This window comes from Ictalurus punctatus, chromosome 3 (genome assembly GCF_001660625.3).
Source record: "Ictalurus punctatus breed USDA103 chromosome 3, Coco_2.0, whole genome shotgun sequence".
Lineage (NCBI taxonomy): Eukaryota > Metazoa > Chordata > Actinopteri > Siluriformes > Ictaluridae > Ictalurus > Ictalurus punctatus.
Window position 1 is genome coordinate 12,976,068 of NC_030418.2, and position 27,987 is coordinate 13,004,054.

At 41.0% G+C, this 27,987-nt stretch overlaps 1 protein-coding gene across 4 annotated transcripts in view; it reads left to right on the plus strand.

Moving 5' to 3' along the window:
• Positions 1-27,987, plus strand: part of prkceb (protein kinase C, epsilon b) — a 134,239-nt gene that overhangs the window by 76,394 nt on the left and 29,858 nt on the right. For all 4 annotated transcript variants that reach the window (XM_017463956.3, XM_017463957.3, XM_047154303.2 and 1 more), the window contains exons 5-10: positions 44-132; positions 1,818-1,947; positions 2,765-2,907; positions 3,979-4,072; positions 4,349-4,557; positions 7,660-7,833. In XM_017463956.3, coding sequence (XP_017319445.2) covers positions 44-132; positions 1,818-1,947; positions 2,765-2,907; positions 3,979-4,072; positions 4,349-4,557; positions 7,660-7,833 — 839 coding nt within the window. The remainder of the gene's footprint in view (positions 1-43; positions 133-1,817; positions 1,948-2,764; positions 2,908-3,978; positions 4,073-4,348; positions 4,558-7,659; positions 7,834-27,987) is intronic.

Here is a 27,987-nt window from a genome sequence, read left to right on the forward strand (position 1 = left end):
CTACAGTGAGCTGGCTGTGCTCTCTCTCTGTTGTTCTGGTTAGTGTGCACATGTGTGGTCCACAAACGGTGTCATGAGCTTATCATTACCAAGTGTGCAGGACTCAAGAAACAGGAGGACACAGCTGAGGAGGTAAGAAACAGTAACTGCAGTTGACCATGCTATTTGAAACCTTTATACAGATGTTAAATGCTAAAATATTGAAATAAAGTTGGATATACAGTTGTGCCCAAAAGTATGCATACCCCATGCAGAATCTGCTAAATCTTAATACTGTTAACAAAATGAGAGGAATCATAAAAATCCCATGTTGTTTAGTTCTGTCCTGAATAATCTATTTCACATAACAGATGTTTACATATAGTCCACAAGACAAGATAATAGCTAAATTATTATTTTTTTAAATTACCCCATTCAAAAGTTTACATACGCTTGATTCTTAATACTGTGTGTTGTTACCTGGATGATCCACGACTGTTTTTTTGTGTTGTGATAGTTGTTCATGAGTCCCTTGTTAGTCCTGAGCAGTTAATCTGTCCACGGTTCTTCAGAAAAATCTTCCAGGTCCTGCACATTCTTTGCTTTTCTAGAATATTCTGCATATTTGACCCCTTTCCAACAGCGGCTATATGATGTTGAGAGACTCGTACACAACTATTACATAAGGTGCAAATATTCACTGGTGCTAAACTTTTGAACATGATGATCGGTGTAAATTGTTATTATTTTGTTTAAAGATCTTTATTTTCATTTAGTTCTGCCTTAGGGCGCACAGTGGCTTAGTGGTTAGCATGTTCGCCTCATACCTCCAGGGTCGGGGATTCGATTCCCACCGTGGCCCTGTGTGTGCGGAGTTTGCATGTTCTCCCCTTGCTGCGGGGGTTTCCTCCGGGTACTCCGGTTTCCTCCCCCAGTCCAAAGACATGTATGGTAGGGTATGTATGAATGGATGTATGAATGTGTATGTGATTGTGTCCCATATTGGATTGGCACCCTGTCCAGGGTGTACCCTGCCTTGTGCCCCATGCTCCCTGGGATAGGCTTCAGGTTTCCCCATGACCCTGAAAAGGATAAGAGATATAGAATATGGATGGATGGATGGATAGTTCTGCCTTCCAGGCGCTAAGTAAGATACTTACATGTCTCCCAGAAGACAAAATACTAACAATTTACACCGATCATCCTGTTCAAAAGTTTGGATCATGTTGCCTTCTTGAGCATCAGTGAATGTTTGCACTTTTTGTAATAGTTGTGTACAAGTCCCTCAGTTGTCCTCAGTGTGAAAAGATGGATCTCAAAATCATATAGTCACTGTTGGAAAGTGGTCAAATATGCAGAAGATGCTGGAAAAGTAAAGAATGTGCAGGACCTGGAGGATTTTTCTGAAGAACAGTAGGCAGTTTAACTGCTCAGGACTAACAATGGACTCATGAACAACTATCACAAAGCATGAGGTAACAGCAAACAGTATTTAAGAATCAAGCAAATGTAAACTTTTGAACTGGTTCATTTGTATAAATTCAGTGTAAATTGTGTCTTGTGGACTATATGTAAACATCTGTTATGTGAAATAGCTTATCCAGGACAGCACTAAATAAACAACAACATGGGATTTTGATGATCCCTCTTATTTTGTTAACAGTATTAAGATTGAGCAGATTCTGCAAGGGGTATGCAAAATTTTGGGCACAACTGTATGGAAAATTTACAGACATACTGTATGAGACATGTAAAATCACTTAGATAAGAGTCAGTGTAGTATGAGTAAGTTTTCCTATCTGATGTGCACGTGGTGTGTGCTTGGTCTCCCCCTGCAGGTGGGCTCTCAGCGCTTCAGTGTGAACATGCCCCACAAATTCAGCATTCACAACTACAAAGTGCCCACATTTTGTGACCACTGCGGCTCGTTACTGTGGGGTCTGATGAGGCAAGGACTGCAGTGCAAAGGTGAGCCAACGCAGCCTCACACGTTCAAAATTGTAACAACAACAACAACAACAACAATAATAATAATAATAATAATAATAATAATAATAATAATAAAGATAAGGTTAGGATTAGGGGTAATGTTAATGATCCTAGCTTTGCTTGCTATTTCATTTGTATGAAAACGAAACCATATAATTTGTTCAAAAGTGTTCACATTCCTCATCAGCTCAGGTTGTGACAATGTGATTGAAATGCTTGAGCTCTGCAGAAGGTTCTGCAAACATGCACACATGCACACACTTAAATGCATTAAAGAGTGCAGAATGCCTTAAGAGTCAGAGATCAATAATCAAGACTTTTTTAAATGATTGAGTTATTATTTAGCCGAAATACATGTATATGAATATCACTTTCAAAATGTTTTGCTTCATTTTTCGAAGTTATTATGTTGCCGTATGAAATGGTAACATGTAAATTTATAATAGGGTTGTTTTTATTTGTTAACAGTTACTGCCTGATGGAATTAGTACAGTTCTCTGTATTTATATTTATATTTTTCCATGGGGTGTAGAGTGTACCGAGGTTAGAGTGTAATGGCTGTAGTTCAGTGTTACATGCATTTTAATCATTATATAAATGCATTAATTCATTCATATTCATAATGAATAATCTTGTTTGCAAAATATAATTTGGCAAAACTGTGTCTGATACTCTAATACAGTATATACCTTTTTTGTCCATCTCTCTCTCTCTCTCTCTCTCTCTCTCTCTCTCTCTCTCTCTCTCTCTCTCTCTCTCTCTCTTTCTCTCTCTCTCTCTCTCTCTCTCTCTGCAGTGTGTAAGATGAATGTACACAGACGCTGTGAAAGCAATGTAGCCCCAAACTGCGGCGTCAATGCGCGGGGCATTGCTAAAGTGCTGTCTGACCTCGGAGTGACGCCTGATAAAATCTCCAGCAGTGTACAGAGGAGGAAAAAGGCAAGAGGACGATTAAAGGGAATTCTGCTCTCCAAATGGGCATGATGAGGAAATTGCAGTGTTTAACTGCAATCAAAATTTAACCCCTTAAACCACTTAAAATCTTGGCTACTAATACTATACTACTACTACTACTATGCTCCTACTACTACTATACTGCTACTAATACTATACTACTACTACTATACCACTACTATACTGCTACTAATACTACACTGCTCCTACTATACTGCTATTATACTGCTACTAATACTAAACTACTACTACTACTAATACCACTATACTGCTACTAATACTATACAACTACTACTATTACTATACTGATAGTCATACTATACTACTAGTACTACTATATTTCTACTGCTACTACTAATAATAACCATCATCATCATCTTTATTTAGTACCTATTTAATAATTTAAATGTATAAAACACAGTTTAAAGGGGAAGTAAGAAAAGTTCAAAAAGATTTTAAAAATCAATCAGTAGAAAATAACACACAAATATACCATAATATTTAAATACAACTTTAAAAGATATAGAGTTTATCATTCAGAAATTATTATGAATTATTTAGTAACTACACTGAAACCATCAGGATATCTGTTCTGGGTGTTTAAGAAGTTAATCATTAACCTGAGGTTAATCATTAATCAAACACACTGAAGATTCTCTTATACTATGAGAGGCAGGGATAAGAAAATAGCACAGGTCCCTGAAAATATGATAACTCCTACTGCACCATGAATTTACCTTCATAAAGTTAAGGTGAAATTTTGTGCAGGACAGACTTTATTCATCACTCATTTGTCATTTTTTGTGTAGCATTTGCATAGCTGTTAGCTGAGCTCTGCTGTGTTCTGCGTTATGCTGTTTTGCTCTGCCTCTACAGTGAATTAGACACTGAATTCATTACTCAAAGCCCAGTTCATATTACTCCTTTTCCTTTTATTGTTGTTGTGATACAGTCACGATAATATAAATAAAATGTGCTTGATAAGAACCTTACAAATGCCGTCTAATATCACATCTTTCACTCACATTAATGCTGATCGTACTATGTGCCATACAGATTAGTCAAGGTGCAGAACCTCAGCCTCTGCCAATATCTCCACAAACAGAGGAGGATCGCTCCAAATCGGCTCCAACTTCACCTTGTGACCAGGGTATGCACACACTCGCCATCTGTCAACTTTGTAACCGAGTCCACGAATCCAGACCTTTGTAAAACTCTGCTTAATATTTCACCCAGTATACACGCTATTTAAAAGCTAATGAGATTTTGGTTTAAAAATTAAAAAAAAGAAGAAGCTGCATGTCAATAATAACTGCATTATCTCATGTTGAAATGAAATGTTTAAAATAACGTACAGAGCTGTATAGCCTTATACTCTGTACTTGAGAATTAATTGTGTTTGAGAGGTGCTCCTCTCTGCATACAGACATAAAGGATCTGGAGAACATCAGGAAAGCGCTGTCTTTTGATCACCGCGGGGAGGAGCTGAAACCAAAGCCAGCTTCATCCCCGAGTGAGAGCCGCTCGGAGGAGGACGGCCGAGAGAATGGGGAAGTGAAGACACTGCAGTCTAAAAGAATGAGCCTGGAGGACTTCAACTTCATCAAAGTGCTTGGCAAGGGCAGCTTTGGCAAGGTGAAGCACCCGAAATACCGCCTGTCTGTTACTAGGACATCTGTTTTGTAGATGTTTTCTTTTGAGTGTTGAGTGTTTAGTTTGCATCTTCTGCATTTTATATCAAAATGTTAATTATAGTGCTTAAGCAAGTGGGACAAAATCCAATCCAGATATGTAGCCTGTAGACAAGCTGAGAGCCTTAGAAGTGCTAAAACATGACCAAAAAGCAAGTACCAGTTAGTTGTAGGATAAACTGAGTGATCCATCAAGGTTAGAGCAAATTTCTAGTGTTCATCTGTGTTACAAATGCTGGAATCATGCAAATTTAAGAAGGCTTACTTGCAATAATAATAGCAGTACACAGTAAGAACAATAATTCTAGTAACATATGTAATGGAAAGGAACACAGGTCATCAATCAATTTACAAATGGGTAGCAAGGCATATGTTGATGAGCATCATAGATGAGCATGAGAGGAAGCTGATGATGTTCAGGTGCTCTGCGAAGTCTTTAGCCATTTCCTGATAATCTGCAGAGCGAATTAAGGAGTAATTTATTTCACTGTCACTGGAGCAAGTCAAAAGCATTTTACTGCCATGCAGTGGTGTAATCACAGACTGCAGTGAACTGATAAATGAATTTATATAAAACTGACTGCAAAAGATATCTTATTTAGCGATCTCCTTTCTCTAAGCCTTCCCTATCAAGGTGCAAATGTTGGTTTGTTTGATTATTTAGTGATCTCAATATTATCAAGGTTATTGCGGTATTATTCGGGTGAGTGCAATAAACATAGATCTGGTGAAAATGAACCGTCCAATTCTGCTCCTTTACCTAAGAACAAAAATATTAACAAAAGGCTTGACTAAACAAATATGTTTTAAGCCTAGACTTAAACACTGAGACTGTATCTGAGTCCCAAACACTAATTGGAAAGCCGTTCCATAACTGTGGGCTTTGTAAGAGAAGGCTCTACCTCCTGATGTAGCTTTCACAATTAGAGGTACCAACAAATAGCCTGCACCTTTTGATCGAAGTAGGTGTGGCAGATCATAAAATACCAGAAGTTTGCTCAGGTACAGTGGCGCGAGACCATTCAGTGCTTCATAGGTCAATAGTAGTATTTCATAATCAATGAAAAATTTGATATGGAACCACTGCAGTGTGGATAAGATAGGGGTGATATGCTCATATCTTCTAGAACACTTGCTCTTCTATTGTACGGGCTCTCGCTGTTGCATTCAGGACTAGTTGGAGCTTGTTTATGCACCTAATGTAACATCCAGACAGTAAGGCATTACAATAGTTGAACCTAGAGGTAACAAAAGCATGAACCAGTATTTCTGCATCGTTTAGTGACATTATATTTCTTATCTTAGCAGTATTTCTGAGATGAAAGAAGGCTATCCTAGTAATATTATCTATATGAGCTTCAAATGAAAGACTAGAGGTCTTTAACTGCTGCACATGACGAAACAGAAAGGCCAACCAGAGTTGCTATGTAAAGAGAAATCTTACTTCTAGCTGCATGTGGTCCTAATACAAGTACTTCTGTCTTGTCAGAATTAAAATAGAGGGAAGTTAATAAGCATTTAGCATTTAGCTGGTGTCTCTCATCTCTCAGCTTTTGCTGAAACTTTTCTTCCACACCAAAACTGGCAAACCATGTCTTCATGGACCTCGCTTTGTGTGCAGGGGGCATTGTCATGATGGAACAGGTTTGGGCCCCTTAGCTCTAGTGAAGGGAAGTTGTAATGGTACAGCATACAAAGACATCCTATACAGGCGGCTGTGGTTCAGGTGGTAGAGCGAGTTGTCCACTAATTGTAGGGTTGGTGGTTCGATTCCCGGCCACGTGACTCCACACACCGAAGTGTTCTTGGGCATGACACTGTACCCCAAGTTGCTCCCGATGGCATGGCAGCTCTGCTACCATTGGTGTGTGAATGTGTGTGTGAATGGGTGAATGAGACACAGTGTAAAGCGCTTTGGATAAAAGCGCTATATAAGTGCACCATTTACCATTTACAATTTTGTGCTTTTGTGCAACTTTATGGCAACGGTTTGAGGAAGGCTCACATATGGCTGGGATAGTCAGGTGTCCACAATCTTTTGGCCGTATAATGTGCAAATTCTGGGAAAAAAACATAGGCAGTAAAACTGTTTTAATCTATAAAAGGCATTTGTTGGGTACAGGGCAGCACAATATTAAACACTGATAATAATATTAATTTAAAAAAAGGAAATATGTAGAAATAATATGGGAAGTTACTGTAGCACACATGGCATGGATGATGGCTTTAATTACTAAAAAAGATCAGTCTCATTCCTATTCCTTTTTCACAAATCACAAATCTCTAGACATATTTTTCTATAGTTCACTTAGTTATGAAGAGCTTTGCAGCTCATGAGATGGTCAAGAACCTCTCAAGGCATGGTGGAAAGAGAAAAAATGACCAAATAAGATTCCAAAGGCTGGTGTGAACTGTTAAAGCTGATCTGATGCATTCTGGACTGATGGTCTCAACCCATTAACCATGACACACGCTATGCTGAGAAGATCTTTATGGGACAAAGAGGATCCCACTATTGAAAGTCTAAAAAGATATGACTGATCTTTTCCCAAATCTCCCTAGAAAAACCAGAGTCCTTAAGGGAAAATGTTCCATGGACAGATGAAATCAAAACAGAGCTCTACAGAACAGCATTTGGTTTATAGTTGGCAAAATAAAGGCCGTAACTTTCCTAGGGTTAAATATTAAATGTGGGAGAGGTTGCATAATTTTGTTGGACTGATTTACCTCCTGTGCATCTCAAGGCCCTGAATGTATTGAGGGAATCATGAAATCAGAGGCATTATAGAACAAAATTTTCTATAAAACTAGGTGTGAGTCCTCTGGCAGGACGAGACTCAAAACATGACTGGTAAAAAAAAAGGGAAAATATTTTGATGATTAAAATGTAGAAAAGTCCTACATATCTTACATACCTACCTGAATGTAACTCAAAACCTATATTTCCTCTTTCTGAGCTCATGGAATCCCAGATAGTGTAAAACTTAATAGCACACTTTTGTAGCACTCTTCTTCATATTAACATCATTTGTGTGTGTTTGTGTAGGTGATGCTGGCTGAGCTCAGAGGCACAGACGAGGTCTATGCGGTGAAGGTGCTGAAGAAAGATGTGATCCTGCAGGACGATGATGTGGATTGCACTCTTACAGAGAAACGCATCCTGGCTCTAGCCAGAAAACACCCCTACCTGACCCAGCTTTTCTGCTGCTTCCAGACCAAGGTACACGTCAGCGTTTACTCAGTCACAACCTTTTACAGTACATTCATTTTCTGTTATTTAGTGTTTAGTCTGTAAGGTATTGACAATAATACACCACTAGGGGGAGATACAAACTCACATTGTGTTAGCTTCATAAGCGCAACGACTTTGTTGCAAGTTCTTTTGTTGTTATATTTAGTTGATTGCTAACAGTATATTACATGATCTTGATTGTAATCATCCTTGAATTTTGCTTTTGTCAGAGCCAAGGGGATTTAGAAATGTAGTGTATAATACAGTATATCTGCATGTATAGTATATCCAAAATAATGGGTGCCCCATAAATCCACCATCACAGGGTTAAAGTATATATTTCTACATAATCCAGATTACTCTACTCATAGGAAATCAAAAACAAAAAGAACATATTGAGCAAGTTCTGAACCTATGGGGCATCCTGTAGATTTATTGTATATGCCCTATGATGATAAGAGTATTTGACCCTTTTTTTACACATTAGACTGGTCCCAATGAAGAAATGTGCCCGTTGTGTCAATCCTAAATAAGTCTTTTGTAATAGTATCCTCCCTCTTCATAAGCTCGCACACTGTGAAATAGTGACCTGTTCCCCTTCTATTTTGAACAAGATGCTCATCAGTAGACTCCTGTGCTCCTGTGTTTGTGGTTTTAACGTGTACGTCCACTCTGCTTTGTGTGAGCCTGACGCATGTATTGTAGAACAGTGGGTCTACAGAGCCGTCACCTCAGCCGGCCTACTTGTTTGTTTTCCCCCGGCTTGAACCTGCAGTCGTCCGTAATAATGTCGTCCTACTCCCTTCTAATTTATTTATTTCTACCGTTTCCCCAAACAAGCCAGGGAACATTGTGTTCTGGAAGTTGGGAGGAGAGGGAGGGGATAAGAGAGCGCGGGTGGGTGGCGCCAGGCTGAGCAGGAGAGACGAGCGGAAACAGGCTGTGGATACAGGCTGGAGGAAGTGGGAGAAAAAAGTGAGTTTGATGATGGAGGAAGACAGAAGGCAGTGTTTCTGATTAGTGGATAAAGGTGTTCAGAACATTGATCAGGACTGAAGATTGAGTGAGACTGTTCAACTGACATCGTTGCTGGTTAGAGTTGGGAACCAGAAAAGTATTTATAATATTCATTAAATGCTTTTCATTATGCATATTTAAATTCATAATAAAGTATAGAAATCTTTCTGTTTTTTGGTTTTCATGTCCTACTGGATCTTTCTTACTCTTCACATTCAGACTGTTGCATGCTTTTTGTCCCTGCTATTGGGCACATTAGCCTCGTCTTTGCTCTGCTCTAGCACAGGCGATTGTTGTGGGCCTTACATAATAGGCCGCTGATCTTTATCAGTCTTAATGTGTATTCCACATACTGTTTGTTTTCCCAAAACAACTATGCCTACCTACCCCTAAAACACCCCTAAAAAAGAGGGTCGACACTATATTGTTTAATTTAACCAAATTTGCAGTGATTAATGTGACAATTATAACCACACCTACTCAGACAATAATGTACTGACAGTATACTACATTAATGTTAGATGCCGCTGTATTAGTCTTTTCTACTGTTTAAATTCTTTAATTAGTTCATTTTTAATTGTTGCTTGCATTAATATCACATTTGACAGCAAAGAAAAGGGCCACTATGTACTTCTTTTGTCTGCATCCCCCTTTTGTCTGATTTTTTTCAGACAGTTGCTTGTTTTTAAATTTGGTGGTCTAAGATGCTTTTGAAAACAATCTTGGGCGCTTTTACTCAGGAAAAATCTGCCAACTTCAGAGGCAGGAACCACATGCAGGTGATTTTACTAATATGAATAATGTGCCCAAATCAGCTTAAGCACCTGCATAAGCCATCTCTAAACACGCATAACTTTCCCTGTGTAAATATTTACATAACTTTTGGACTTAAATCGCTGATACTGAATACAGCCCAAAATGTGTTTCCTGGCTCTCTTTTGTGTACTTTTAAAATTGTGTACTTGTGTAAATTTCCCATGCCCTAATCAAATCGCATTGAATGAAAAGCAGGTGAGCAGATGTGTGTTCCCTTCTCTTCGGTTTTTCCTTCACTCTTTTGCCCCGCTCTCTCATCAGTCCTTTGTCGCCCCACACGTAGTGCACTAGGCTGACCTGTTGTTAACATCACTCCTTCCCTCGCTCCATTTAATGTTCCCTCTATGTGTAATTTGCCATCAGGCACTGCCAAGGACGTCACTGCCTGGACTTGGTCCCCACAGCCAAAATGCACAGTGTTTCTGTTCCTTATGCAAAATGAGCACCATCATCAACCAAGCCACACTTATACTAGCATTACCACACAAGTAACAGTCTATTCTGCATTTATGGTTAAAAAAAAAAAAAAATTCTTGGACCCTTTCCATGTGTTATTTTATATGGTGTGCTTTTGGTTGTTTTTTACAGCACACCTGGTTCAGCATGAGTAAAAAGAATTAAAGCAAACAAGCCAACAAGTATTCAAACAGAAATAAAGGAAGACTTTGTTCAGTTAAACTCTATATACACAGACTGCTATTAAATGTGAGGTTTGTTGTATATGTCAGTAAACCAAACCTGCGATGGAAAAGGATAAAGCACATATGATAAATATTTGCATATATTCCCTGTATTGTCTCAATTTTCATTACTTCCTTTTGCTCAAGATACATGATGATTAGGTACAAACTCAGCATTTTATTTGCTCAGTAATCTAATCACAGAAATGTAACCCAAAAGGGAAAGGTGGAGTATGACCTGGTCACACACAACTCTTCCCTACTGTTAAAGGCTATATTTTATTTCACTCCAGAGTGAAACTTTATTGCCTCCCATTCCTGAGCCAGTGTATAAGACGTGTATGGACAGGTGGCCTAAAGGAGAAACTGACGTCGCACTGAGAAGTGAATTTACTGAGCCCTGTCTGATACAGAATCAGAGACCTGCTCTGTTCAGCTGCTGTAAAAATGGATTCCCTCCTAGCTTTCTCAACCTTGTATGGACACCTAGATTTTCAGAGAGAAATGAAGACAGTAAGTGAAACATAGGAGAGGGGGATGATTATCTTATTTCACCTGGGAATAAATGGTTTAAATAGTAGTTTATTAATGTTAGATCACCGGCCGTAAGCAAAGGAGTCTCTTCACTCCACCCCTTTTTTAATTAAGAAAAGTTTCTGAATAATTAGCACATTTGTGTTTGACTGTATTACAGTGTTAGGTGTACAAAAGTTACTTGTTGTATGAATTCATAATTTCCTCAAAATAAGTTGGTTTTCTGGTACTCAACAGGCAAACAGTCATGAGATTCAAAGTAGAAAAATACAATTACAAGCTACTTGTGGACACAGCTGTTATACTGGGGGTTGTACTGGGTTGTAAGTAGCATTCCTAAATAGTTATGACACCAATGGTGTACTGACAAACTATTTTGGCTTCTCTGACACTATAAACGTGAACTAGCCCATTAATTCTATCTAGTTATCCTAAAGTACAATGTAGACAACAAAACTATCACCTCTGGTCACTTCTGATGTGTGTATTTTTATTACCTGATGTGTGTTCTTTGTTTATTTTACTTTATAATATCTTTATGTTGTTCTCCCATCATCAAATAATGTGTTAACATGCCAGCTAAAACATAGAGCAATAAATACACAGATCAGCCATAACATTTAAACCACCTGCCTAATATTGTGTAGGTCAAATCGTGCCATGAAAACAGCTCTGACTCATCGAGGCATGGACTCCACAAGACCTCTGAAGGTGTGCTGTGGTATCTGGCACCAAGATGTTTGGTTTAAAGCAGATCCTTTAAGTCCTGTAAGTTGTGAGGTGGGGCTTCCATGGATCAGAATTTAGAGGCCTAGTCAACACCTTGAACTCTTTGTACTGGAATACCGTTGCTATGAAGGAGTGTACTTGGTACATAGATGTATGTGTCAAAGTAACATCCACATCAACGCCAGGACCCAAGGTTTCCCCAGCAGAACATTGCCCAGAGCATCACACTGCCTCTACCGGCTTGTCTTCTTCCCATAGTGCATCCTGGTGCCATCTCGTCCCCATGTAAGCAATACACACGCACCCGATCATCCACATCATGTAATTCATCAGATCAGTCCACCTTCTTCCATTGCTCCATGGTCCAGTTCTGATGCTCACATGCCCTTTGTAGGCACTTTTAGCATTGAACAGGGGTCAGCATGGGCACTCTGACCAGTCTGTGGCTACACAGCCCCATACACTGCAAGCTGTGATACACTGTGTGTTCTGACACCCTTCTGTCATAGCCAGCATTAACCTTTTCAGCAATTTGTGCTGCAGTAGCTCTTCTGTCGGATCGGACAAGATGGGCTAGACTTCAATCACCATGCACATCAATGAGCCTTCGGCGCCCATGAACCTGTTACCAGTTGTCCTTCTTTGGACCACTTTTGGTAGGTACTAACCACTGCATATTGGGAACTCCCCACAAGGCCTGCTGTTTTGGAGATGCTCTAACCCAATCATCTAACCATCAATTCGTCCCTTGTCAAAGTCACTCAGATGCTTACGCTTGCCCATTTTTCCTGCTTCCAACACATCAACTTCAAGAACTGACTGTTAACTTGCTGCCTAATATGTCCTACCCCTTGACAGGTGCAATGCATTTTATGAGGGTAAACAAAGGTTGCATAGGAAGGCAAACAATGACAATGAATGTCAAAGTGGTAAACAGGGAGGAGTGTGCTATTTTATTGTAATGTACACTCACTGAGCACTTTATTAGGAACATCTGTGCACCTACCCATTCCTGCACTTATCTAAACAACAAATCATGTGACAGCAGTACAGTGCATAAAATCATGCAGATATGGGCCAGTAGCTTCAGGTAATGTTCAAACATCAGAATGGGGAAAAAGTGATCTCAGTGATTTTGATTGTGGCATGATTGTTGGTGCCCGGCAGGCTGGTTTGAGTATTTCTATAACTGCTGATCTCCTGAGATTTTCAAAAAACATCCAGCGAGCTACAGCTCTGCGGATGGAAACGCATTGTTGTTGAGAGAGGCCAACAGAGAATGGCCAAACTGGTTTGAGCTGACAGAAAGGCAACAGTAACTCAGATAACCACTCTATACAGGTGTGGTGAGCAGAAAAGCATCTCAGAATGCACAACATGTTGAATCTTGAAGCGGATGAGCTACAACAACAGAAGACCACATCAGATTCCACTTCTGTAAGCCAAGAACAAAAAGTTGAGGCTACAGTGGGCACACGCTCACCAAAACTGGACAGTTGAAGACTTGAAAAAATGTAGCCTGGTCTGATGAATCTTGATTTCTCCACACAGATGGTAGGGTCAGAATTTGGCACCAACAGTATTGACCCATCCATAGAGCAATCCATGGACCCAAACTGCCTAGTGTCAGCAGTCCTGGCTGGTGGAGGTGGTGTAATGGTGTGAGGAATGTTTTCTTGGCACACATTTGGCTAGTTAATACCAATCAATCATTTCTTGAATAGGGTTGCACAGTTAATTGAATATTGATTACAATTTTGACTGCCCACGATTACATGAACATGATCAACTGCGATATTGACGTTTAAAGTTTGTCCTCCGCTCATAGAAAACGTCAGGGTTACGCATGTAACCCCGTTCCCTGAGAAGGGAACGAGACGTTGCATTTAGCATAACAGTATGGGAAGTGCCCTTGTGCGCGTGATCGGTATCTGAAGCTTGTGTAAAATCATGCCTCTAATTATAGGCCTGCCATGATCAGGTGCCGTGGCAATTAAGCGCATCGCATGATATATATGGCACCTGTGAACCACGCCACCAGCCTCTATTATCTGAATCTGGAGCAATTCACAGGCCTGCCCTAGTATGACAAAGCTCTGCAACATCTCGTTCCCTTCTCAGGGAACAGGGTTACATGCGTAACCCCGACGTTCCCTTTCAAAGGGAACTTTGACGTTGCATTTAGCATAACAGTATGGGAATGGGAATACCCACTTCGTCATACCGAGGGTACGGCCTGTTCGAAAAGACCCAAGCCCGAGGGTCACTGCAAGACACTTGAGCCCGTGGTGGAATGAATATCCAGGCAGTAATAACAAATGAATTTGTGTGGCGTAGACCATCCTGCAGCAGCACACACATTCTGCAAGGATACCCCTTTGGACAAAGCCTTCGAGGAGGCGACCGCCCTAGTGGAATGAGCTCTTATGCCCAGAGGCATGGTGAGACCACGCGCCTCGTAAGCCATAGAGATTCCTTCCACTATCCAATTAGAGATGTGCTGCTTTGACACAGCATCACCTTTACTGTCACCGCCAAAGCAGACCAGCAGCTGCTCCGACTTACGCCACTGGCTGGAGCGGTGGACTTACTGGACACAGGGAGAGCCCTTACTGGACACAGCAGGTGCATCCTCTCTTGTTCTGGTGTGAGGAACAGAGGAGGGCAGAAAGCCTGCAACACCACAGGGTGGGCAGCCGATGTAGGAAGTTTAGGAATATAATCCAGCCTAGGATACAGGAAGGCCTTAGCTACTCCAGGGGCAAAGTCAAGAAAGGAAAGGGCAACAGAGAGAGCTTGTAGATCTCCCACTCGCTTGAGAGATGTCAGGGCCAGCAGAAGAGCTACCATTAGAGTCAGAAGCTTCTCAGATGCTGACTCTAAGGGCTCAAATGGAGCCCCTGACAGACCTCCAAGACCACAGAAAGGTCCCAGGAATGTATGCACGGCTTGCAGATGGGCCTCAGCCGTCTGACACCACGCATGAACTTTGAAGTTAGAGGATGTTGCCCCAGAGAGGCTCCATCAACAGGGGTGTGGCTGGCGGAAACGGCGGCCACATAAACCCTGATTGTAAAAGGAGCCAACCCTGCTGAGAAACGTTCTTGTAAGAACTCCAGGACTGTAGCTATTGCGCAGTTCACTGGGTCTAGCTGAAGTTCCTCACAACACAAGACAAAAAGCCGCCACTTGAGCGCATACAATTTCCTTGTGGATGGTGCTCTAGCATTTAACATGGTCTCTACAACCTCAGTTGTGAGACCAGAATGTGTCCCTCAGGAGCCAGACCCACAGTTTCCATAGTTCTGGTCGGGGGTGATAAATCAGCCCTCCAGCTTGAGACAGTAGATCCCTGCGGAAGGGAATCTCCCAAGGAGTACCGTCGAGCAGGGAAATTATCTCAGAGAACCATATTTGAGTCGGCCAATAAGGTGCTACTAGCAGCAGACGTAGACGGTCTTGGGGAACTCTCGCTAGAACTTGTGGGATGCAGAGCGATCGGGGGAAAAGCATATAGACGTGACCTCGGCCACGTGTGCTCCATGGCGTCCAGCTCTAATGGTGCAGGAGGAGTGAGGCTGAACCATACCGGGCAGTGTGTTGTCTCCTCGGAGGTGAACACATCCACTTCTGCTTGTCCGAACCTCCGCCATATGGCCTCCATCACTTGTAGATGGAGCCTCCAACCCCCGGGCCTCAGCCCCTGCCTCGACAGGATGTCTGCCCCTACATTCCGGCTGCCCGGAATGTACATTGCACTCACTGACAAGAACTTTCCCTCTGCCCAGCGAAGGATTAGTTGTGCCTGCCTGAACAGGGGGCATGAACGTAACCCTCCCTGCTGGTAGATGTATGAGACCACCGTTGTGTTGTCTGACACAACTAGCACATGGTGACCTCTCAACTGAGGAAGAAAGAACTTCAGTGCTCGGAATATGGCCTGCATCTCTAGGTGATTTATATGCCACCTCAGATGAGGGCCGCTCCAAAAACCGTGAGCTGGACAGCCATTTAAGACTGCACCCCAGCCCGCGAGGGACGCGTCTGTCATTACCGTCTTGTAGTAAGGAGACACCCCTAGAGTGTGATCCGAGGCTAGAAACTGGCGGACACTTCCAAATACTCAGAGCAGGTAGGCATTGCCGCGTGACACTGATTACTCTCAAAGGTTTCATCATCAGATGAAACCCCTGACTTTTCAGCCACCACTGAAACGGTCTCATGTGCAATAGACCCAACGGTATGACGTTGGCTGCTGCTGCCATAAGGCCCAACAGTCTCTCTTAGGGACTGGAGGGGATGCCCAGACCTAGCTTTATCTTGCTCAAAGTTGAGAGGTTCGATCCTACACGTGTTGGGGATAGAAACGCCCTCATCGTAGTAGAATCCCATATAACCCCTTGAAAAGTTGTCCTCTACACTGGAGAAAGCATACATTTCTTGAGGTTCAATCTGAGCCCCAAGCTCCTCATGTGGGTGAGAACAACATCTCGATGTTGAACCGCCTGTTCCCTGGATCGTGCTAGAATTAACCAGTCGTTCAGGTAGTTTAATACATGGATGCCCTGGAGTCGCAAGGGAGCCAGAGCAGCATTCATGCACTTTGTGAAGGTGCGAGGGGATAAAGCTAGCCCGAAGGGAAGAACCCAAAATTGGTATGCGTTGTCTCCAAACGCAAACCTCAGGAACTTCCTATGACTGGGCAATATTCCTAATATATATATACAGTGAGGGAAAAAAGTATTTGATCCCCTGCTGATTTTGTACGTTTGCCCACTGACAAAGAAATGATCAGTCTATAATTTTAATGGTAGATTTATTTGAACAGTGAGAGACAGAATAACAAAAAAAAAAATCGAGAAAGACGCATGTCAAAAATGTTATAAATTGCTTTGCATTTTAATGAGGGAAATATGTATTTGACCCCTCTGCAAAACATGACTTAGTACTTGGTGGCAAACCCTTGCTGGCAATCACAGAGGTCAGACGTTTCTTGTAGTTGGCCACCAGGTTTGCCCACATCTCAGGAGGGATTCTGTCCCACTTCTCTTTGCAGATCTTCTCCAAGTCATTAAGGTTTCGAGGCTGACGTTTGGCAACTCAAACCTTCAGCTCCCTCCACAGATTTTCTATGGGATTAAGGTCTGGAGACTGGCTAGGCCACTCCAGGACCTTAATGTGCTTCTTCTTGAGCCACTCCTTTGTTGCCTTGGCCGTGTGTTTTGGGTCATTGTCATGCTGGAATACCCATCCACGACCCATTTTTAGTGCCCTGGCTGAGGGAAGGAGGTTCTCACCCAAGATTTGACAGTACATGGCCCCGTCCATAGTCCCTTTGATGCAGTGAAGTTGTCCTGTCCCCTTAGCAGAAAAACACCCCCAAAGCATAATGTTTCCACCTCCATGTTTGACGGTGGGGATGGTGTTCTTGGGGTCATAGGCAGCATTCCTCCTCCTCCAAACACGGTGAGTTGAGTTGATGCCAAAGAGCTCCATTTTGGTCTCATCTGACCACATCACTTTCACCCAGTTGTCCTCTAAATCATTCAGATGTTCATTGGAAAACTTCAGACGGGCATGTGTATGTGCTTTCTTGAGCAGGGGGACCTTGCGAGCGCTGCAGGATTTCAGTCCTTCACGGCATAGTGTGTTACCAATTGTTTTCTTGGTGACTATGGTCCCAGCTGCCTTGAGATCATTGACAAGATCCTCCCGTGTAGTTCTGGGCTGATTCCTCACTGTTCTCAGGATCATTGCAACTCCACGAGGTGAGATCTTTCATGGAGCCCCAGGCCGAGGGAGATTGACAGTTCTTTTGTGTTTCTTCCATTTGCGAATAATCGCACCAACTGTTGTCACCTTCTCACCAAGCTGCTTGGCAATGGTCTTGTAGCCCATTCCAGACTTGTGTAGGTCTACAATCTTGTCCCTGACATCCTTGGAGAGCTCTTTGGTCTTGGCCATGGTGGAGAGTTTGGAAACTGATTGATTGATTGCTTCTGTGGACAGGTGTCTTTTATACAGGAAACAAGCTGAGATTAGGAGCACTCCCTTTAAGAGTGTTCTCCTAATCTCAGCTCGTTACCTGTATAAAAGACACCTGGGAGCCAGAAATCTTTCTGATTGAGAGGGGGTCAAATACTTATTTCCCTCATTAAAATGCAAATCAATTTATAACATTTCTGACATGCGTTTTTCTGGATTTTCTTGTTGTTATTCTGTCTCTCACTGTTCAAATAAACCTACCATTAAAATTATAGACTGATCATTTCTTTGTCAGTGGGCAAACGTACAAAATCAGCAAGGGATCAAATACTTCTTTCCCTCACTGTATATATATATATATATATATATATATATATATATATATATATATATATATATATATATACATATATATATATATATATATATATATAATAAAATATGCATCTTTCAGATCTATCGTCACAAACCAGTCCTCGAACTGAATCTGTGGTACGATAAGTTTGACCATCAGCATCTTGAACCTGTATGTCGGAAGAGTACGGTTCAGATGAGGCAGATCTAAAATTGGCTGCATACTCTCATTTTTTTTGCGGACCAGGAAATAACGGCTGTAAAAACCTCCCTTCCTTAGGGAACAAGGTACATGTTCTGTGGCCCCTTTGTCCAAAAGGGAACTTACTTCCTGTGCTAACATTGGGCTCTGCTCTGTGCTGACAACCGGGGGGTCGAGCTCTGAACTGGACCCTGTAACCCTTTTCTATGGTAGACAGAACCCATGGAGACACATTTGTCAGTAGTTTCCACGCTACCAAATGGTCTTTCAGTGATGTTAGCTTTTCCACATTCCGTTGGAGCGAAAGCATCAGATTTCTGTCGCCCTGTGACAGCTCGCTGACCAGAGAAGGCTGAAAACGTGGGATGGCCTTGGCCAGGGCAGGCCCTACAGTAGTACTGGGGGCTATCTGCCCTAACAACCTCATATCCCCTGATACGTCCCTCTGTGTCCCATCAGGACTGTTCCTTCCTTGCCTGCTATGCTTTTATGATCATTCTTAGATCAGGCCTCTTAGCAGGCTTTGGCTGTGGCCGCCCAGTCCCCCTGGCTCTCTGTGGGGGGAGGCGGGTCGCCACACTTGCCTTCTGCGCCTCCCTCGCACTTTCACTGGCCCGACCTTGACATGACGTGGAAAGAACTGGTTGAACGCTGCCGTTTGCTGTTTTGCCTCGCGAAACCTTTCGGCGATGGCATTAACTGCACCGCCAAACAGGCCGGAAGGTTTAACAGGGGCGTTCAGCAAGGAGTCCTTATCTTTGTCCCCCATCCCTGAGAGGTTGAGCCATAGGTGCCTCTCTGCCACAACCAGGCTACCCATTGAACAGCCGATATGACGGGCCGTTTGTTTGGTTGCCCGGAGAGATTAACCTGTGGCATGGCGCAGCTCTGCCACTGCCTCGGGCCCAATTCCCTCAACAGTATCGAGCTCACTCAGCAGGTCTGCTTGGTAGGCCTGCAACACTGCCATTGTATGCAGTGACCCACAAGCAAGACCCGCTGCCACATAGGCTTTGCCCACCAACACTGAGGTGACCTTACATGGCTTAGAGAGTAAAGTTGGCCTCCCTAAATTACCTGCCGTTGATGAAGAGAGGTGGCTCGCAAGCGCCTCCTCCACCTTTGGCATCGCTAAATAACCGTGCTGCTCACTCCCCATGACGGCTGAGTAATCAGACGTCGCGGGGTTATAAACACGGCTAGTGTATGGTTTTCTCCAGAAGCGTGATATCTCATCATGCACTCCTGGAAAAAATGGGAGTTTTCTGCAGTGTGAGGGAGATTTATATATATATTAGATGCGCTCATCCAGCCTGCTACGAGCCACTTCCTCTTCCCCGGGCCAGTCTATATTCAACTTTTCAATTGCCCTAGTAATCACCTCAAGCAGCTCTTTATATGCTTTAGAGCTGCTGTCGGTTTTTGGTGCAGTGGCACCCTCTACCGACTCCTCGGAGTCAGCGAGGGTGTTTTGGCTTTCCATAGGGGAAGGAGGAGTCACGAAGCGAGCTCCAAAAACAGGTGGAGAGCCGGACCCGGAAGACAGAGCAAGAGATCAGCACTCGTCTCCGGCTCGTCTTCCAAATCCATACGAGAACCCCACGACCTTAGCCGGCTGGCTGCCTCGGCAGCGGCCGGCCCAGATCCGCAAGGCTCTGAAACTCTACTCCCTTCGGACGAGAAGAGAGTGAGCTGAGAGCGGAGCTGCCAAATTGTGAAATGTTCACAATGCTCACAGACAGACCTCTCGAGGGCTGCTGTCGCATGCTCTACGCCCAAACACTTCACACAGAAAGCGTGTCCGTCTCCTCCCGTGATGAAACGGGAGCAAGCCATAACACACTTTCTGAATTTTTTCTTGCTCATTCTTTCCCTCTCTTTTCTTTTCTTTTTTTTTCTTTAAAAAAGGGACAGAAAAGTTTAGAGATTTTGAGAAAATATAGAGTAGAAATGAAGCGTTTTTTGTCACACAATAGACATGCAGTCTCACTGAAGATAATAAGGCTGGCGGCGTGGTTCACAGGTGCCATATATATATATCATGCAACGCGCTTAATTGCCACGTCACCTGATCATGGCAGGCCTAGAAGTAGAGGCATGATTTTACAAGCAGATACCGGTCACGCGCACAAGGGTGCTTCCCATACTGTTATGCTAAATGCAACGTCGAAGTACCCTTTGAAAGGGAACTCTGTTTATTTAAATGTGAAAGTGCAATAAAAATATGTTGTCCCTAAAATCAATGAATAATCGTGAAAAAATCGTGATTTCAATATTGATCAAAATAATCGTAATTATCATTTTGGCCATAATCGTGCAGCCCTACTCTTGAATGCCACAGCCTATTTGAGTATTGTTGTTGACCATGTATCATTTCATGGCCACAATTTACTCATTTGTCAGGGTATGGAGGCAAAGATGGATGCAAGTGCAGAATAAGTTTAATAAAAATCAAAACAAAACAGAAAAAGAAACTATGAACACATGGCAAGGTACCAGGACTGGAAAACACATCACATAAGGGCTGGGAAAGCATAACATGACAACAGAAGACAAATGCAAGACAAAGAGTGCAGTGTAAACTGTGACCATATATACACACACACAGGTGCTCATTAACATCAACGTGAATCAGGTGCAGGTGGTCATGTGTCAGTGATGCAGTGGGGTGCAGTGGCTGCTGGGGACTGTAGTCCCGAGTTCGTTCCGGCATATCCATGACACCATTACCTAATGACTACTTCCAGCATGATAATGCACCATGTCACAAAGCAAAAGTCGTCTCAAACTGGTTTCCTGAACATGACCTTCCCTGGCCTTCCCAGTCACCGGATCTAAGTTCAATAGAACACTTTTGGGATGTGGTAGAAATGGAGATTTTCATAATGAAAGCGTAAGTCAGAAATCTGCAGGAATTGCATAATGCAATGATGAAATGACTCTCAAAGGAATGTTTCCAACATCTTGTGAAATTCATGCCACGAAGAATTAAGGCTGTTTTGAGAGCAAATGGAGGCCCTACCCAATATTAGTATAGTGTTCCTAATAAAGTGTTCAGTGAGTGTGTTTGTCTGACCCAGTTAAATATGTAAATTTGTGGATGTATGCTAGTTTGCCCATTTACCACACCCATAAGTGGAGAAGTACCCCCACTGACCAGATATTATTTGATACTGGATAAATCACAGCACATCAGTGACAGTAACATGGTACTGACTTGTTGAGGTGAGGTGCACTGGTACCAGTGTATGAGGACCTTTTTAACATATTACTGCTGGCTATATCTAATATATCGTCAAAAGGAATTCAGCATAATATATTTTTTCTAAAGAAAATAAGTATACTTCTATAAATTCATCTATGTTTATTGTCTATGCCTAATCAGTAGTTCCACTATATAAGATATGGGTAATTATTTTCTTGCTTGTCCATGGAGTTTGACAGCAGTTTGGAGTGCTCTCAGGGGTCTTGGCCATGCTCCTTCTCCTTTAATTTTTGTTGTTCCTTCATTAATCGTAGAGTTGGATTGCAGCTGCTTGTCCGTTGACAACCATGCCTTAAGCCAAACTATTAACCCGCAATCAAAAAGAAAATTCTAGCCGAAACCCAGTGGAATGCAGGTCATCTCAAATAATGATGAATGTTTTGATTTATATTCCAGGAATTTCTACTGATTAATAAAGGCTGTATTGATGAATAGTGTACATCAGTGGATAAAATGCAGCACATGTTTGGTTTTCAAGACACCAAGCAAGTACTGAGTGATATATGGATATTTCATAACATGTCTGTTATATGTTTTGATGGGTGGTGGTTATGGTGTGGAATTTGCATGTGAGGAATTTTTACCCCTGAGCCGACTTTTTTTGTGAAAGGGAAATTTGAGGAAAGAGAAAATTGAAGATGAACAGAGAATGCTTGTTCTGCAAGAAAGCCATTGTCAGGAGTGGTTAAAACAGCATCACAGCCTCTATTGAATTAACAGTTTTACTATTGTAGAACAAAGGTCCATGTTTGATCAAGATTGATCCTAATTTTGTAATAATCATCTTTATCAAACATGGATACTATGGATAAAACGATGCTTGTTGAATGTTTTAGTGTTTTACTCCTCCCGGACAAGTCAGTCACTGTTGACAATTGTTTAACTTTATGTTTATTCTATACCTACATTTATATGCACCTCAAAGTTCTTTTTCACATATCTCTTGTCTAATGTGTCACTTTGGAGCTTGCCTATGTTTCCTCATTTGTATTCTGTGTTCTGCCCCAGGCACTGAACCTTGAACATAATTTTTAGTGTAGCCCAAATAAAGACACTCAGTAAATAGTCTCTGCCTCGCAGATGTTATACAAAGCTTTCTTTTATTTGCCTTTATATAGCCTTCAATTCAATTCAATTTATGTGTTACATAATATCAATTATTGTCACGTTTTGGAGTTCACAATAACGTTAAAAGAAAAATCCACCATGAACAACCAAACTTAATCTTTATAATTATCATGTGATCTTGAATGGTGTCCAAGATTTCTTCTGTAAAAGTGAAAGTTTAAGTTTTAACATCTTTTATTGACATGCTGGTCTATCATCAGTTTGGTTAATTTCCTACTTTACCACAATGAAGAAGTTGCCTGTCTGCTGATAGTGGTGCCAGTGGAATTAGGCCTTGCTTTATCTCTACCTAAAGAAACCAATGCAGCAGCGCTTTAGTCCTTTAGTCTGTCCAGCTTGCTCACCTCCTCGCTTGTACACTTTGATTAAATAGATAAGGTTCCAAAACTTTCAAATGGTAATAGTGTACTACTATCAGTGTCATTGTGCTTACAATCACTAACTAGCCAAGACAAGTGTCCCGCAATAACTGCATCATATACTAGCTGCATTGCAATCTGAAACTATGGGTCCACCATTTGTTGTCTCCACGATTTCTATATTGGATATCTCATGAATTTGAATTTAAAGACATGTCTAAGCATCTCTTAAGCATGTCCATCTCCTAATATGCTACTATACAAAATTTATCTCATTTAGCTTTTTTCTTTTAAGCTTTCCTCTCAGGACACACTGTTCCTAAACGCAGCTTTTTTTACACAGAGCACTTCAGCGTGTTAAGGCTTGAACCAGTTCGAACAACTCAGTTTGTTTAAACAAAGAGCTTCATCATCAGAAAGAGCATGTAAGTGAGAGAGGGTGAGGGAGTGACATAGGGATGTTGGATTTGCACTGTGTAAAGAGAGATCCATCAAAATTGTGTTTGTTCTCCTTCTAGAAAGTGCAAGAAATTTCCTCTGTGGTGACAAGCCCCATAAAGCCCACTTTCAACAGGTGCTGTGTGACAGCTTCTTGGAAAATAGAGTAACACTTGTGTTTTTTTGTGCATAGAGGTTAAGCAAGATTGGTTATTTTGACCATAATGAGAACTGTTTGTGTGTGTGTGTGTGTGTGTGTGTGTGTGTGTGTGTGTGTGTGTGTGTGTGTGTGTGTGTGTCACATCTGCCACAAATTCAGAACAATTTGTTATACCATTGATTTGATTTTAATATTTCCCAAACCTATAAATCCTCAAGCATTCTAGAGCATTTATCTCTAATTTGCTCATTCTAAGAATTAATTGCCCAGGGGGATGTACAAAACCCTTGTGCTATGATGAAAGTGTAAATTATTACCCACTATGCTAAACACGGATAATCTGTAGTTATTGCTCTTAGTTCCGGGGTTGATGGTGGAAGGCAGATTAAAGAGCTGTGTTTCTGCATCCTGTTCATGATGATACATACACAAACTGGCATTCATTTTCATGTCTACTCTCATGAACATGAACCTGAGTGTGTGTCTCTGTGTCCGTTTATACATTTTCGACTAAGAACATTGATTATTTATAAAAAGTTTTGTCAGTGAATTTTGGTTTGGGCACAACTATGTGTGTGTACTGTACACAGAGATACACTATATGGCCAGAAGTTTGTAGGCACCTGACCATCATGTGCACCCATATGTGATTTATGAACATCCCATTTACTTATATCCTATTTACATCCCAAATTTTGGCCCAAGAAAGCCTCCAGAAAAGCTTCAATGCACCTTGACATAGATGAACGCCATTCTTCCAAAAGATGTTACTGTTTTGATGATGGTTCTGGCAACACTCTCTAACACATCCATCCAAAATGTCAAAGGTGTTCAATTGGGTTCAGACATGGTGACCAGGCTTGGGGAGTAACGGAATACATGTAACAGTGTTATATAATCAGGATGCAAAAAACTGGTAACTTTAATCCATTACAGTTACGTTAAAAAAAACAAAAACAAAGTAATCAGTTTACTGATTATGGGAATGCTATCGGGATTACTGATTAATTTAAAACCAAAGAAATTAATCTTTTGACAGAACACAATATAGACAGCTGCTTGAGTATAGTACTGGTTCTCTCTTGCCAGTCGTGGTTCAATATCCTGGTGCATGCGCAAATACAGTTAATTTGGTAGAAATGAACACAAATTGTTCTCTGAAACGCTTTTGTTAAGGTGACCATACTTCCTCTTTTTCTGAACTTAAAAAAGCATTTCAATTTAAGAAAATGTCCGGGATTCGGCTTTATTTTCATTATGAAGTGCTTATGGTCTAATAGTGCATCATGTGTGCCCATTTTTGCATTGCTTTAACCCCTCTCTGTGATTCCCGCCTTCTCGCACACCAACTGGTCGATTATAAACGGCTTGCAGCAACTATTGGCCATATTCCTGCCTCTCAACCATTAACATTCTCTCAGTGAACGCGTGAAGGTGAAGTGCTGTTGTGTACGGCATCAAACAATTGCTTGACAATAGCAGCAAATGACAGCTGTTCTGAGTCGAAACAATGCCCATGGTCATATATTTTTTATTTCATGTTATCATATTGCTTCATATTACATGGCCATTCCAATGTGTAGATGGTAGACACATGATTGTAGAAGGTAAATGAACACTAAAAAAAATCCACACTAGTTTGAAAATTAGCTGTGAATTTGATATTCAATGAAGCCTCCCCTTGGGAGAATAACAGCACTGAGCCTTATGCTGTAATATCTGAAATTGTTGAATGCAGTCAACAAAATCTTGCCAAAATCTACAGTATTGTACTGTTAATAAAAACAGTATTCATTCCAAGAATGTGTGTATCATTCATTCTTTTCATATTCAATTAAGAAACAAATATCAGAAAATGAAAAGAAATGGCTTGTTATTTTATTATTCACTTACAAATCCAAAACGAAAAAACAAATGCCAAGTTGTTTTCTGTTCTTTCAATCTCACACTCAAGTTAAAAATTAAGAAATTAGAAAATGGATCAATTGTCTGGTTTCATTTTAACATTTAATTTTTCTCAGTTGTTTATTACCATGAAGTTACTTGTTTCTTTACGTTTTGTGCTGGATAAAGGTCTTTTTTGCTGAAGAGCACGGAGAGTTTCGTGTTATTTAAATGAGCCAAATGTGTAACCCTTAGTGAAGACTGCAGAAACATTAACTGTGGTAAAACCAGTTGCTCTTCCTGGAACCACAGTTTTCAGCTGCACGTAAGTTTTAGGGGCGTGGCTTTTAGATACTTTTAGACACTTTTCAGAAAGCGGAAAACGAGCATCCGCGAGCTCCTACACAACCAAAGTAATTTAACTTTCTATATAATGGTCATTTTAAATAAATAAATAACAACACAAACACAACAATTCACAGTATTGATGAGAATACAGGCTAAAAGTTTTAATATTTGTAATTTGAAATGAACAGACGGTGGTAGGTTAAACTTCCCTTGGCTCATTGCGATTTATTGATCTTTTAAACTTGAAGTTGAAATATGCTAACTGTCTAGAATAAAATTAATAAACTTTTATTTGGCACATAAAGTAGAATACTGGGAACTGATAAAAGTGGGTTTGATCGTCGATCCACGATTAATATAAGTATAAGTATATAACAGGTTAAAAACAGCCTCCTGGCTCAATTATATTGACATTATATTGTGACTTTGAACAGCAATTACAGGTGCATCTCAAAAAATTGTAATATTTGTGGAAAAGTTGGTTTTTTTACGTAATTTAATTAAAAAAGTGGAACTTTCATATATTCTACATTCATAAAATGAAATATTTCAAGCCTTTTTTTGTTTTAATCTTGATTACGATTTACATCTCATGGAAATCAAAAATCCAGTATCTCAAAATATTAGAATTTATAATACAGAAATGTCCCCTTCTCAATAAATAGCTCACATAAACCATTTGTGCAATAAATACTGCAAAATGCTGTTATTTAAGATATTTTGCATGGTTAATTTATGGTAAAAAGCTGCATTTGAGGAATACATGATGGGTCTGTTACAAAACCATCATTTGTACATAATTTAATGGATTAGATGTTGTATTAACAGTAAAGCTAATCCTGGTTAATACTGTTGAAATTCTACTATAAATTTGCTGCAGAGTTTTACAGTGTACTGTTCATAGTTCTGCTCTTATGGATAAACATTCTTGACCGTTGTCCAGGCCCACACACAATAAGCTCTGTGCTGTAATTATAGAAATTTCCTGTTGCTATTAGCATCACACAGCTTTCCATTTGTTAAGTGAGAATGCAGTGCGCTAATCTCACAATGGAGACCAGCTATTACTTAAAGCATTGAAAAAATTGGCTAGAACTTAAGCCAACGCTATTGAGGCAGCAGGAACAATCTCACAGTTTCCATCTGATATTAAAGCGATATTAAGTTTAAAGTTTGTTCAAGATTATTTTTACCTGTTTTTTTTTTTTTTTTTTTTTTTACCTATTTGAAAATATCTTAGAAATGGGTCTTCTTAGAAAGTGTTTTCTTTTCTTTTTTTCCACCCCAAATGTACTGAGGTTGTTTTTCATCTGTGCAATGAAGTGTAGAGTACATACACACACATGGACACACACTCAGGGCTCGTGTAATCCATCAAAATCACAATCTGCCACACACAACGCCCTAGCTTGTTGGGTCTGGGTGGTTTATCTGGGAATCGAGTCTTTTCTGTTGTACTGTGCAGGGATGCCAGTATCTCTACATTTCTAATTGGAGGCAGGAAATGTTTATTCACGTTTGATCGGGTGGGCCTTTGCTGCCTCTTTGGGAACACTTTAAACAAACTATTTCAGCATCCTGTTTAAATTCATTTTCAGGGAGAGAGAGGACAAGGCGAGGCAGACTGCTGCACTCTTATATAATAAACAGTTCTCAGCTCCAGTCCTGTGACCCCACTGTCCTGTTTCTTTTTTCGCTCAACACACCTGACCCAGCTAATGATGTGTTTGCCATTAACTGTTGAGCTGGATGAGAGCTTTTTGGGGTGAGGAAAATCTAACAGCAGTGTATCCGTGGGTATAGAGAACCTTGATTTGTTCACTCTGCTTGGAAGAAATTGGAAGAGGTTCGGAGTGCCTTATGAAGATTGCTCATGAAAGGGGTGACACAATGACACAGTGGGTAGCATTGCCTCACACCTCATAGCTCAAGAGTCCTGGGTTTGATTCTGAGCTTGGGTTACTGCCTGTGTGGAGTTTAGCATATTCACCCCATGTTTGTGTGGGTTTCCTCCAGGTTCTCCATGTTTCCTCTCACTGTCCAAATACGTCCAGGTAAGCAGATTGACTATGATAAATTGTCCCTAGGTGTGAATGTTATGCAAAAAAGGCAGAAAGCTCAATGGACTATTTGGGCAAAGCACAAATGTAACACTACATAATGTGTTAAAGGCCATTTCAGACCAGAGCAAAACTATCTAGAAACATTACAGATGAAAATCCTATGTAGTCACTAGTTTACTT